The sequence below is a fragment of the Cynara cardunculus genome (genome assembly GCF_001531365.2).
Source record: "Cynara cardunculus var. scolymus isolate 2C chromosome LG 8, CcrdV1, whole genome shotgun sequence".
Taxonomy (NCBI): Eukaryota; Viridiplantae; Streptophyta; class Magnoliopsida; order Asterales; family Asteraceae; genus Cynara; species Cynara cardunculus.
The window spans coordinates 13,542,815-13,556,989 of NC_037535.1; the positions used below are offsets into that span (position 1 = coordinate 13,542,815).

General features: G+C 35.4%; 1 protein-coding gene across 1 annotated transcript; it reads left to right on the top strand.

Annotated features, from left to right (window-relative positions):
* The first annotated feature begins 7,525 nt into the window (after positions 1 to 7,525).
* On the top strand, positions 7,526 to 13,058 carry LOC112517156 (ribosome production factor 2 homolog). Its single transcript, XM_025124505.1, has 7 exons — positions 7,526 to 7,611; positions 8,592 to 8,667; positions 8,756 to 8,959; positions 9,885 to 10,130; positions 10,242 to 10,484; positions 11,277 to 11,342; positions 12,791 to 13,058. The coding sequence occupies exons 2-7, from the start codon at positions 8,599 to 8,601 to the stop codon at positions 12,932 to 12,934; spliced, it is 972 nt and encodes a 323-aa protein (XP_024980273.1). The 5' UTR covers positions 7,526 to 7,611; positions 8,592 to 8,598; the 3' UTR covers positions 12,935 to 13,058.
* The last annotated feature ends 1,117 nt before the right edge of the window (positions 13,059 to 14,175 follow it).

Sequence of the window (14,175 nt, forward strand, 5' to 3'; positions counted from 1 at the left end):
GCCTCGATAAATGTTTTCACCATAGTTTCTTTTCTCCAATTAACTCTAGGCTTTTTTGATTGTGAAGATTCGCCAAAATTTGTCATATCTAAAACATTAACCATCATATCATGATTAGTTAAAAGTAAATAAGTAACTTTTGTCAAATTTGATACCCAAAAACCAATAAAATGCGTTGGAACATGAAGCAAAAACTACACCAAACAATCACCAACATGAGGTCAAGCCTTTTTTCATTTAGTTATCAGTGAGCAGGGCCGGCCCTGGCCACGTGCAGCCCGTGCTGTCGCACAAGGCATCAAATCCTAAAGGGGCATCAAGTTGTCATCTATTACTAGTTTTGTGTTTAATAATTTGGGAATTGGACAATTCAGCTTTTAACTATAAAAACATTCCCAAGGCCCAGTAATGATGGATATTGAATGCACATCGTGAATCGKTTAACGCCATCATTCCAACAACTCAATCTAATTTCTATTGTTTTCTTCAAAGTTCGACTATTTCGATTTTCAAGGCATTGAGTTTTGTTTCCAGCCGATTAACGGTCATGAAATTAGATTCAAAAAATCAAAGATGAAAATCTTGAATGATTGATTTCTACTATTGACTGAACTTACCGAGTTGTTGTGTGAGTCATATTATGATTTTATGAATCTTTAAATCTTTTTCTAAAAAAAATTTAAATTTCTATCTGATTATCATAAAGTTGTGTCATGTGTGGTCGTGTGGGTTACAGACCTACTAGGCTAAGGGGCTAAGGGGTTTTTGTCATTTTGATAATGAGTCTTCCTTTTGCATATTGAAATATCTGAGAATTGAAATTTGCAATGCACATGAGCACATCACTGTATCAACATGGGTGGAGTGCGTTGCACAACATTAACAACATAGTGTGATATTATCTTATTTATTGGGCACTTGTTCTTTACAATGCACAGTAACAAAGATTATGAATTTTACAATTTATCATTGTTCTTTTGGCTTTTGTTTACTTTGAGGTTTGACATTATCACATTAGGTTTAGGGGCCGTTTGATTGGTTTTTTATTAAGTTTTATATGGATAAAGTTGTCTATATAGATTAATTTGTTTGTATAAATTGAAAAAGTTTTTGTTTGTGAGAGTTTTTTCATAGATGTAAGGAGTGTTTCTTTAGTTGGGAGAGACATGTTTAGAAAAGAAAACTTGGCTTTCTATATAAAGCTCCCCCTAGAAGTTTACTGAATAAGTCACTTTCTATATCATTAAGTCACTACGAAACAATCATGCATAGTTGAGTGAATAAGTTGTTAGTCTCATTAAGCTTATTAAACTGCTAACAAATAGGCCCCAAGACTTTAATTGTTAGACCTGTAACTTTTTGAGTAAATCAACATGGAGATGAGACACTTAGCTTGACTATGTTCCAAACTCTTTAAAAATTGCATGTTTCATTGTTTCATTGGCTTAAAAAATAGACTTAGGGACATTTTTTATTATTTTCGCACGGGGCATCAAAAATCTTAGGACCGGCCCTGTCAGTGAGATGATCACAGGTTTATGGCCCTTTTCTTTGTGTGATAGTGGTGTGAAAGTCAGGAACTGGGAACTCCCATAGGACGCCATTGTACCTTTTTCGGATGAATATGGAAATGTTTATTCATCATGAATCACATATTCATGATAAATAACATGTCCATATTGCTCGTGAATATACCGTGTGTCATGTTGTAAGCAATTTTACATTCCTAGAACCTGTCCCTGTAGAAAATATGATCGAATACAAGATATCTTGAGCTCGAGGTACCATATTATTAACATGTTAAAAGAAAACTAAATCTTGTAAAATTGACCACTTGATTAATTTCCATGGAAGGTCATGAACTTCTTGCAGGTGTGGTGTTTTAACCTTGACCACCCAAAAATCTCCACTTCAGCCACCCCATCACGTTAATCACAGCACACCACCACCAAACTTTATACATTATCTTTACATGTGTGGTTTGTCTTGAATTTTATGTTCTCATAATTGCATCATCAAGATGACCATCAAACTTTAAACATTATCATTACAAGTTTTAAAAGACTTACAATACATGTTTATCTTTAAGGAACTTTTAATTAAATCCATGATCTAAAACAGAATTTCTAAGTACGATCATAATCAAAACCAAGTAAAATTCACTAATTTTATATCAAGATTAATTTGGGTGCAACTTACAGGCCAATAACAAGTTTATCAGAAAAGAAAGCCAAACATCAGAAAACAGGTTGAAGGTCCATGGGAAGGAGCTAGAAATTAGAAGAAGCAGGTGGTTGGGGGGGGGGGTTGTGGTATGAAATGCTTTGTAGAACACTTAGGAAATGCAAAATAGAAACTTCATTGATGTCCACATTAATTACTGCATATGATCTTATCACATGATTGCATATAAAATCAATAAGTGGATGATAGGTTTTCATGCCTCAAGCTAATTTCCAAACAGTTTAATAGCCTATAAGCTGCTAACATTGATCAATATTTGTATCACACACAAATTAAACATTTTACAATAAAATTTCATCATCCACTAACATACGAAATGATGCATTGAATCGTCGGCAGCAGTCAATCGTCGGACGACAGTGATTGCGGTTTGTACTTTGTAGTTCGAGTAAGGGGATTGACGAGTCGCAAGAGGCAATCAAGACGGGTCTCACTTAGGGCTGTTAACGAATGGACTAATAACCTAATAAAGGCCCAATTTTAAGTCCCTAACTAGTCGACATGGATAAATAATGTAGACCATGTCTAAGAGCTAGTGTGTGAGCACTTAAGTAAGGCTTTGAAATGAGTTATTTTAGATTTATGCATTACTAACTCAAAGACCGAGCTGCAAAAGCCAGATCTGGTCTAATCATGGTCAGATATAATAAGTGTTCAACTATGCTTTTATGAAAGATCGATCTGCATAGTCCTCTCCCTCATTCAACCGCAATTTGATGCATAAGAGGGCTAGAACAAGGTCTCTGATCTGTACCACCAGCTTTTTTTAAAAATTCTTAGGCATACTTCCTATTTGTTGCAATAAATCCCTGTCATTCCTTAAGACTTCAATGCTAAGATAATATCCAAGAGTTCCCAAATCTTTAACATTGAACTATAAATGAAGCTGATAGTTAATCTCATTGATCATCTTTTGACTTCTACCCAAGTGTATCATATTATACTAATCATGCTAAAAGAAATTGCCCCCTCGGTTGCTTTATTACATTTGTAAGCAGGTGTTATTGTTATATACGCTTCCTCATCCTAACCTTGATGTAAAAAGGCATTGTTTACATCAAGTTGCTCAACCAAACAGTCACCAACAGTCACCAACATTGACCAAACAGTCACCAACAGTCACCAACATTGACCAAACAGTCACCAACATAAGGTCAAGATGTTCGACTGTTTTACACTCAGTTGTTCGACTGTTTTACATTGCCCAAGCTGTCATATGACAAGTATAATTTGTGGTTTAGTGTTTCTATATGCTCAGGATTTGCTACATGAGGTGACTGTATTAGTATTTGCTATATTCATATGAAGCCAGACAGTAAAGTCTTGCAGGAGGCAAAGAATCAGATTCATGAATTAACTTAACAATCTAAAGAACACTCAGCATATGATGATCAAGCAAATACTTACTACATAGTTAAGGCATGGTATTGTATAGCATTATAAATTTTTATTTTCTTTGGAATGAAATTTAGCTTATTAAGGGGCTGTTTGGAATGAAACAGTCACCACCATTCACGACATCACTGTTCTCTTCCATTTTATGTATTTTCGAAGGTAATGCATGTTATTCCACTAGTATCTCGATAAAATTTCATAGCAAAATGGCAGCACAGCTGAGTGATAAGGCTCTCTCCGACTCTCACCTTATCCTTCATTCTAAATCACAGGTTTTAAGTCCTAGAACTCTCTGTTTCATCTATCAGAAGAAATATATATGAACATACCTTGAGAAGCAAAATTAAGCATAGAAACTTACCGATAATATAGACATCAGTAATTAGGTTAAGAGGTTGTTCCCTAATTCGACTAAAATTCATGGTTTTATGTAACCTTATATTCGATCCAATATACTGTTCGGATGGAATTATGAACACCTTCACATAAATTCGACCCAATAGAGTGAAATATGTGTTTCAAACATGTGTATCATTGAATAGATAAAGAAAATAATACCTGCAATTGATACAATCCGATTGACAGCAATAAGAGATGAAATTGACAGAAGGTGAGGTCATTTGTTGTAGGCAGCACAATTGAGGGAAGCAATGATCTAATAATGTGAGGAAGATGATAGATATAGCGAGCGATGAGGATAAAATCGGAAGAAATCAAAGAGAAGATACGCTGATCTTGATCAGCGTAGACTTTGTTGCTGACCAAGAGTTATCTAGAAAGAGGCGCGGTCAGATGAGTTTATTGAAACAGCCCTAAGTAAACAACCTACCTCTTAATGGGATAAGTGGTTCTTGTTGGGTAAGAGGTTAATAAAGGGTAAGTAAATAGGCCCTAACTTTCTCTCTTCTTCAAAAACGCAAAAAAAGGTTCACAATTTTCGGTTTCTCGCTATATTTTGTGAATTTGACTCGTATTAATTTCTCGTTTCCATTTCACGAATTGCATTTCTTTCTCTCTTTGTCTTACAAAATGGTCGGTGAACAACACGATACATCAAACGAACAAGTTGCCCAAGTTCTCGCCGAACACGGACGAAAGTCCGAGATTTGGAATCACTACAACTTGGTGGTTTTCACGAACGGAAAAAGAAAGGCACAATGCAAAATGTGTCAAGCTCTCCTTACGATGGAATGAAATTCTACCTTAAGGAGGCACACCAAAAAACGTGCCCCGGGTTGAGGTCGGGGGGCGATTAAAGCCAACCAATACTTAACACTCAAGGTCAAATATGGTCGTATGATGCCGAGTTGAACCGACAAATGACAACACAATGTGTCATTCAAGTCGGGTTGCCTTTCAGACATTTCGACAACCCTCACGTTACAAAGTTGATTCAAAAGATGCTACAACCACGATACAAGCCGGTAAGTCATCAAACCCTTAGACGTAATGCAATAAAAATGTGGAAAATGTGTCAGACCGAAATGCAACAAATGTTTTCCGTTTTACCTAACAATATTTCTTTAACGTGTGATGTATGGAGCGCACCATACGGATTGCCAGTTTCATATATATGCGGCATAACGGCACATTGGGTTGAGCCTGCAACATGCATTTATTTAAACGTGTAATCGCGTTTGAACCGTTTGGTGCGCCACAATCGGGTGCACATCAATTTTCAATTATTAACAATTGTCTTGCATTTTATAATTTAACTGCTAAAATAATTAGTATTTCAATTAATAACGCTAGTAATAACAATGCTTATGTGGAAAAATTAAAGTGTCATTTGACACCTATTATTAGACGATAAATTATTTCATACACGTTGTTGTGCACACATAATAAATTTAGTTGTTCAAGACGGTTTAAATATTTGTAAACCCGTAATAGATAAGTTTAGACTTATGTTGCGGCGAATTTTCACAAAAGGTAAAAAAATGAATGCGGAATATAAAAAGTATTGCAAAGACATTGGTTTTAGAGCTTTGGGACTGAGGTTCGATAATACTCGTTCGTTGGCATTCGACTTATTTTATGATTGAAAATTTGATAATAAAAAAAATATATTTTTGCTTTTTATAGACACCATTATCCGTAAAATTCTGTTGGAAATCTTGATTGGGCCGTGCTTGAAGGATTGTACGATATTTTAGGTGATTTTAAAAATACGACAACACTTCTATCCGATATTTATTATCTAACAAGTCCTTTAGTTTTAAACCAATTATATATTTTGGCAAGTAAGATTGCTCAATACGAAGACCATCACGATTGGGGAAAGTTGATGTCTTTAGTGAAAAATAAATTGTTAAAATATTTTATGAGCATCCCATTTGCTTTTCTTTGTGCTGCGACGTTAAACCCGTATTTTAAATATTGTCGATGTTGAAGTTTTTTATTACACAAATATGTGTAGCTTTTGGTTTGGATACTGCTAAGGATAATTCTTTTTCAATGGAATAAAAACGTTTGTTTAATTGTAATTTTCAAGATTTATTTGATCATTACAAACATTTTTACGAAGGAGGAAACCAATAACAAAACTCTTCAAGTCGTGGATTTGCGGGTTCTAATTCTTCTTCTAGTGGTCATCGATAAAGTCTTAAAGAGTTGATAAATAATTTAATGAACGAGATTTTAAATGAATCAAGTAAAAAAAGTCGATATGATAACGATTTGGGTGAACTAAATATGCATGTGTATACTAACTTTATGACCGTATGCACCATAAATGATGTCGAAGATTTTGAAAAGAATGATTTATTAGATTTTTTGAAACAAAAACAACCTCAATTCCCGATTTTGGCGTGCATCGCACGTGATGTACTAACAATCCAAGCTAGTACCGTAGTTTCGGAGTCTGCTTTTTCTCTTAGTGGCAAAATCATTTCCATACGTTAGACAAGACTATGCCCGGAGTCCGTGGAGTATTGCATCTGCTTAAAGAATTATTTGGATAGCGTTGATAGGATTCAGCACACGACAAATCTGGAAGAAAAAGAAATCTCCATGGAACTAAGCACGACGCCAACTACCGATACCGACGGCACTTACTCACAATATGACGATGATGAGAAACTCAATCTTGATGACCAAGAGACTATTAGAAGAATTTAAGAGACCGAAACTCTTCAAATCAATCCGACATGAGATACCGATGAAGATTGATGAATAAATGTATTTTCAAATAATTTTTTTGATAAATTTTTGTAAAACAATGTAATTTTAATTATAATAAAACGTATTTTTAAAGTGTATTTGAGTGATCCGTACGACAAATTTAATAACATAGTAAAAATATATATCATTTAAAAAAAATTTAAAAAAATATATTTTTATGCTTGGGATCGGGACCGTTATCCCATAACCGGTTATGAGTCGGCTTGACCTGTCATCACTTTTTCGACCGGGACCAGTTATTGCTGGACCGGTTACCGCCGTTTACGAAGATAATAGGGCCCGATTGGGACCGGCCCGGAACCGGTTTTTGGCCATCACTTGAGTCATCTATACAAATTTAGAAAATATTATAAATGTAATTATTTAAATATATTTTGGTTGATTTGTATCATTTACAATTATTATATGATGCAAAATAACATTAAATTATATTTATGGGTAATCTAGTCATTTTAACAGTTTTGTCCCGTCTTGTCTAGCTTATCAAATGCATGACAGACGATTAGTCCAGTTATGTTCTAATCGTACCAAACATAGACAAACAATGAGCCTAGTCTCGTCCGGTTTGCTTATCAAACACTACCTTAATACCATGAAACAACTTAGGACTAATTAAAAAATTACCATTTTACCCTTCGGAAGAGTAAACCTAAACTAAAACCGTATATAACCTAAATTAAATCGCCTCCATCCTCTCGTAGAGAAAATATCGACCTGCTTCTTCGTTAGTACTCCTTCAGCTAATTTCTCCGACTGCCAATCGTTCTTTCCGGACCTCGTCGATCAAAGGTACGATTTCTTGTACCAAATCGATTTCGTTCTCTAGAAACCGACTCACTACCTTATTTTTTAGTAATTCAGACTTGTTACTGTTACATATCATCTCTTCATGTAGTTTGCTAATTAGCTTTCGCTCAGAAAAAGAAAGTGAAAACTGAAAAGAGAGCCATCTGGTGTTATTTTAAGATAAGGTTTCTACTTGTAAATGTTCCTAAAGGAGTATGAAGTTTTTTTGTAACATTGTTCTTTCTGGAGTAAGGGTATTTTGTAAGTTGTTCTAAGTAAAGTGATTTGGGTTGTGTTATTCTTTATGTTACTGGCTCTTGATATGTCTTTATATGTATGCGTTTAGTTTATTTAGCGTGCTTGTCAATGTTTATACCTTTTCTTTTTTCTCTTCTTTTGGATTTTGGGATTTTTTATGGTCTGTTTGTTTGCCTTCTGGCATACTCACATGCTAGTCACGTTGATACGAGGCCTTCTTAGGGGCCGTTTACTCTTTTACTTGGTCAATTACAATCGAGAATATTACCCGGTAAATGACGGCGATGATTCTTACCCGGCAGCCGATAAGCACTAATGGAAACAGCAACCCTAGTCGCCATCTTTATATTGTTATAAACGGTTATTATCAATCCATTTTGATGGCGAAGAAAGTGAGAGTCACCATTCTTGCCTGTAAACTTTTGGTAAATGGCCGTAGTCTTTTTACTTATTTGATAATTCAAGATCCTCTGTTTTCGTTGTTAATCTTAAATTAGTTAATGCATTGGCATGTGTTGTTACATCATAAATTGTGGAGGGAAAATTTGTGAATTTGAAGTTACTTATGAGGAGAGTAAAAATAGTTGCTTGGTTGAAGTTGCTTATTATAAGCATTTCTAATCCTTTTCTCTAAGAAGAGTGGTATAGGTCTGCTGAAATTAGTCTGCAAGAAAAATGTGTAATGTCTGGTTATCCTTACATAGTGTTGTGTTATATATTTGCAGCTATATCATGTTGCATATAAAAACCCCCAAATCAATGAGAGCCAAGAGGGCACTTGAGAAACGTGCGCCAAAACTGGTGATTCTCCAAAATTTTGTTTCTTTTGTATCGAGAGGATCAGATAGTTTGTTGATGAAAGCTAATGCTTAATTGTGTATTTTTGCAGGTGGAATATGGGAAAAAGACCCTCATCTTGCATGGGACAAAAACCAGCAATGTTCTGAATTCTGTATTGACAGAAATCTATCATCTTAAGAAGGATAATGCTGTGAAATATAGCCGGAGAAATGATAACATCAGACCTTTTGAGAGTGGTGGTGAAACTTCACTTGAGTTTTACTCCCTCAAAACTGATTGCAGCCTGTTTGTGGTAAAGCCAAATACATCATTTTCAATGCTTCTTTAACATCTTCATCCAATGCTTTATTAAATGATTGGGATAAGTTAGAGATCTTGAGTCTAAGTCTGATTATTGGGTATTGCCAATTGATCCCAGGTATTTGTGGAAAAGGCATTTTCGTCCAGTTAGAGCACCTTTGGTTTCTTGTACCTTTAATGAACCTGAACTACATTTCTACTTGTTGCTCTAGGTGTTCCTCTAAAAAACCACTGATTTTTCTCATAAAAAAGCATCATTAAGAAAGCTGTTTTTATTATTATTTTGAATGTATGGTTCTCAAAAGACCATTTAAACAAAATGTTTTAAGATGAAACACAATTATATTCTCTAGGACATATTAGCAATCCCTTGTTATGATTACACCACAGAACTACTTTTGTTAAATCTTATGCATTTGATGAAAGGCTTTACATATTTGGGACAGAGTAAGGGCTTGTTTGTTAGCAGCTTAATGAGCTTTGGGACTCACAGCTTATTTGGTCAGCTATACATGACTGATTGGTAGTGACTTAATGATATAGAAAGTGGCTTATTCGATAAGATTTTAGGAGGGAGCTTTATGTAGAAAGTTAAGATTTTTCCAAACATGCCCCTCCCAATTAAAAAACAGGCACCTTCCATCTATGAAAAAATCTTCCCAATATATATATATAGATAGGTTAATCCGCACTGTTTATGTCTTTATGCATACATGACTTAATGGAAAGCCAACCATACAACCCTTATGTCTTTATTTTTCCATTTTCCTTCTTCCCTTGCTTTTCAAATGCTTAGTTGTGAAGTTCCTTTCCTTTTTAGTTGTTTTTTTAACCTGTATCTTTAATTATTTCTCTCTTTTTCTTGCTCATATCTTTTCACTTCAGCTTACTTTGTCAACAACTTTTGTACTTTGCAGTTCGGTTCACACTCAAAGAAGCGGCCTGACAATCTTGTGATAGGTCGGACATATGATCACCACATTTATGACCTCGTGGAGGTTGGAGTTGAAAATTTCAAAAGCATGGCATCATATTCTTATGATAAGAAAATAGCTCCCTTGATTGGATCAAAACCTTTTTTTGCTTTTATTGGAGAAGGATTTGAGAATGTTGAAGAGCTGAAACACCTTAAGGAGGTTTTGCTGGACTTGTTCAGAGGACAGGTGTGTTCTTTCTCATCCTTGTATTAGTTGCCCCTTTTTAATCATTATCTTCTTTTATGCTTATGGAAGTATTAATTATGAAGCATGGGTTCCGTATTCCCGTCGTTGCAGGTTGTGAAAAATCTAAATCTTGCTGGGTTAGATCGTGTGTTTGTTTGTACAGCCGTGTCTTCTAAGAAAGTGTTGTTCACGCACTGTGCTCTGAGGCTTAAAAAGTCTGGCACCATTGTCCCGAGGATGGAGTTGGTAGAGGTGGGCCCTTCAATGGATTTGGTAGTTAGAAGACATCGTGTTCCTGATGAAAGTCTAAAGAAAGAAGCTATGAAAATTGCTCCTGAGCTAATAAAGAAGAAGGTTGGTTGAATTTTTGCTTATTCACACTTGCCCCCAAACAAAGAAAAATACTTTCATCCAGTCAAAGTTGCAACATATGTGATTTTCCATGAAAATTGTGGCATTACTTTTTGTAGAAAGATTCTTAGCTGAAGTTAAGTTAACCAATATCGTCAAGGAAACATCCACCCTACTTTTATGGGTAGAGGTCAAGGCCACGTTTGGCAACCATAAGATAGCTTATTTTTTGAGCTTATTGGAAAACAAAAGCCTTGTTTGGAAAATAGCCCTTGGAGCTTATTGAAATGCTACATCAAGTAGCGTTTCAAAAAGTTAGCTTAAGATTGTCAAACATGGCCTAGGTATGTGTACATCCCCCCCCCCCCCCCAAAAAAAAAAAAAAAAAAAAAAAACCCGGAGGTGGGATAAACCGGGTGGTTGAGTTTGGTTCATTTTGCCGTTACAGACAACTTGATTCTGTTGCTTTGAGTGCACACGTCTCTTTTATTCATCATCACTAAAGGGTATGTAGCTTTTAAAGGAGCAATCAAACATTTTACTTGAACGATACATCAAAAATCCAATGGTGCAATTTTATAGAATGGAAAAAGCAATCAAGTTTTAAGAAAATGCTTAAGATCAAAATGTCACAAATGCGTTAGATGATTTAGAGTATGGCACAGCCATCTATCCAGTTAGATGCTTGTACCCTGCAACTCGTGAATGCACTTGTGTTTTTTGTGGTATCAATATCTGTATCATCTCTAATAAATTTAATATTTGTCTTAGATGTTTATGTTTCTCGTATTTCAGGAGAAAAATGTCAGCAAAGATGCTATTGTGGGGAAAATCGGGAAGATCTATGTTCCCGATCAAGAGGTGAGTGAAAACATTGCCACTACTTAAACTGTTGTCTCTTTATCCTCTGTTCTATCCATGATTCTGCTCATGATTGCTACCATTAAAGTAAGGTGGACGTTCAGAATGCATTTTTTATATGTTCTTATAGGGGAGGAATTGTGGTCAGTTTGATGGTAAATTTAGTGGTAGCTACAAATCTACCTAAAAGAGCAAGTCGAGTTTAGGGGGTGTTTCATAATGAAAAAAATCATATTTTTCTTTAGAAACGGGACTCACCAGTAAGTGTTAATGTCACCTTTGTTAACATTGAAGCGCCCTTTGGCATTGGATTTTCACCAATGTTTGTGTTACTCAAGCCAACATTCTCACTTCCGCTTCATCCACTAGCGCTTGCACATGTGCTTCACTCTAAGGCGGAATGCTCCCCTACCGATATATTTTTACATCCCACAGCTTCGTTGGAGTTCGATTTTCGTTTTCTTAACTATTTCTTGAACTTTTGCACATTCATCTGGACATCTTCATAGCTTTTGCTTCTTGTATTCATGCAATGGTTCTTGAAGGACTAACCTTTCAGACTTGAGAGCCAGCAATTGGCTGTTGGATTTTGTCCGGTAACTAGAATAGGTTCACTCAACAACATTTCTCTTAATGTAAAACAACTTAGGGCATGTTTATTAATAGCTTAATGAGTTTAATGGGACTCAGCTTATTCGGTCCGCTATATATGACTGTTAAGTAGTGACTTAATGATATAGAAAGTGGCTTATTCAGTAAGCTTTTAAGGGGAGCTAGGTGCTGAAAGCCAAGTTTTTTCCAAACCTACCTCTCAAAAAACACGCTCATTCCATCTATGAAAAAAACCCTTCCAAACAAAAATCCTCCTAATCTTTACAGATATATTAATCCACATAGACAACTTTTTTTTTATTAACCTGGATATCCAACCCGCTATGCTAGCCGACTAATCCCAGGGCGACCACCTGCTTTGCAGATTGCCCAGTCACCGCATTTGAACATCCGTGACCACAAGGGGATTTTTATTTTTCCTTGGATTTGAACCTCGGACCTCCTGGTACTTTTGACCTTTGGATCCAAGCTCAAAGTACCAATCAGGCACCACCCTTGTGGTTCATAGACAACTTTTTCTACACAAGATTTAATGGAAAACCGACCATATAGCCCCTTAGACATGTTCGACAACCATTATTATTTTATGCCTACTGAAAAAGCATGTAGCTTTTTGCAAAGCTATTTCGGATAGCTTATTGTGGCCTCTTTTTCCAATTATGCCCCTTATAATTTACATTGTGTTAATTAATTTGTCAGTTAACAAATAACTTTTCAACTAATAACTAACTTATCAGCTAGTGTGCCAAATATAACCTTATCTATTCAGCCCTAAACCATTGTCAAGACATTTCAAAAGCATAGTCTACATTTATTGATATGTTGTGTGTTTGCAGGTTGGAAATGCGTCGTTACCTTATAAGCCAAAGGGAGTTAAAAGAGAGCGTCGTGAAGCTAAAGCTGCCAAAGGGGAAGATAATAGTAATAAACATGCAGAAAAGAAACTAAGGAAGCAGCAGGACGATGATGTGTCTGCTTGATAATCGTCTTTGGATTTATTCTTTTTGTGTCACCGTCATCGTGTTTCATTATAATCAGTTCATATTTTGGGCTTGCTTCGGCGTCGATTTTGGTATCATGAAATGGCAAAGACAGGTTCATTCATGTTCTTGGTTACTTGTTTTACTTTTAATCAAATGAAAATGATTAGTCATTGAGATTCATAGGATTTGAGCTACCAGGTATGTAAACTTGATTAGTTAATGGTACTAGAAATCATATACCATGTTATTAATGTATCGACTTTATATATTTAATTAATTATAGTTATTAAAAAATTCTAATCGTTTCCTATCTCGACTTGGGGACCGTTTACCAAACACTTACCCAGGTAAGTGCTTACCAAGTCTACGTTACCTTACCGAATGAGTTACCTTACCGAATGAGTATTACTCGGTAAGAGCAAGGCAAGGACCGAAAGTCTTATCCGGTAAGTGAGGTCGACGACTCTTACTATGGTTAGCGTTTACCGGGTAAATTATTACATAAGATGTCCTTTTTGTTGACTAAAATCTTATCCGGTAAGTAAGTGATAGTGTAAAATTTTACTGGTAAACGCTTACCGGATAAGTGTTTGGTAAACGGCTCCTTAGTCATGTAGCTACTTTCTCCCTTGGCTTCAACTTTGGATGTCTTGTTACATTCTCCCTTGGCTTCAACATTGGATGTTTTGTTACATGTTTGAAAACATCAGTTGATTTATGAAATCCTAAGAATTACGCCTTCTTTGAAACTCTGTATTAGTTTTTAAAACGTTGAACATTGTAACTTTGCACTTCGTTTGTATTTTTATGTATTTAAATTTACCAATTTGCAATGTCGGTATAAAACCAATACTAACGTTTATTAGTTGTTTGGTATAAGACATAAGATATTCCATGTCAATCATAAGTTAGTTGATATACAACACAAGGAAAAAAAACATGGTAGTGTACTATGTTCACCCCCCTAGATTTGATGGTGCCTCCTACCACTCCTCTTCAAGCTCAAATATAGAGAAATTGACCGAAATTGCCAATCGGACCTTCCTTTTTCATTTTATAGCAATATCTTCAATAAATTGACCAAAATAGCCGGATATCAAGCAATTTGCATGATCAACTTTTGCAATATAATATTTAGGAAAATTAGACACTGTACAAATTGCATAAGTGCTATTTATGTAATGTTTTCCATGAAGATATGAAGCAAGTACCACTTATACAACTTGTTTAACATCTAC

Coding starts and splice junctions, on each gene's coding strand:
- LOC112517156 (XM_025124505.1), top strand. CDS start 8,599: ATGTTGCATATAAAAACCCCCAAATCAATGAGAGCCAAGAGGGCACTT. Junction 8,668..8,755: donor AGAAACGTGCGCCAAAACTG/GTGATTCTCCAA, acceptor GTATTTTTGCAG/GTGGAATATGGGAAAAAGAC. Junction 10,131..10,241: donor TGGACTTGTTCAGAGGACAG/GTGTGTTCTTTC, acceptor CCGTCGTTGCAG/GTTGTGAAAAATCTAAATCT.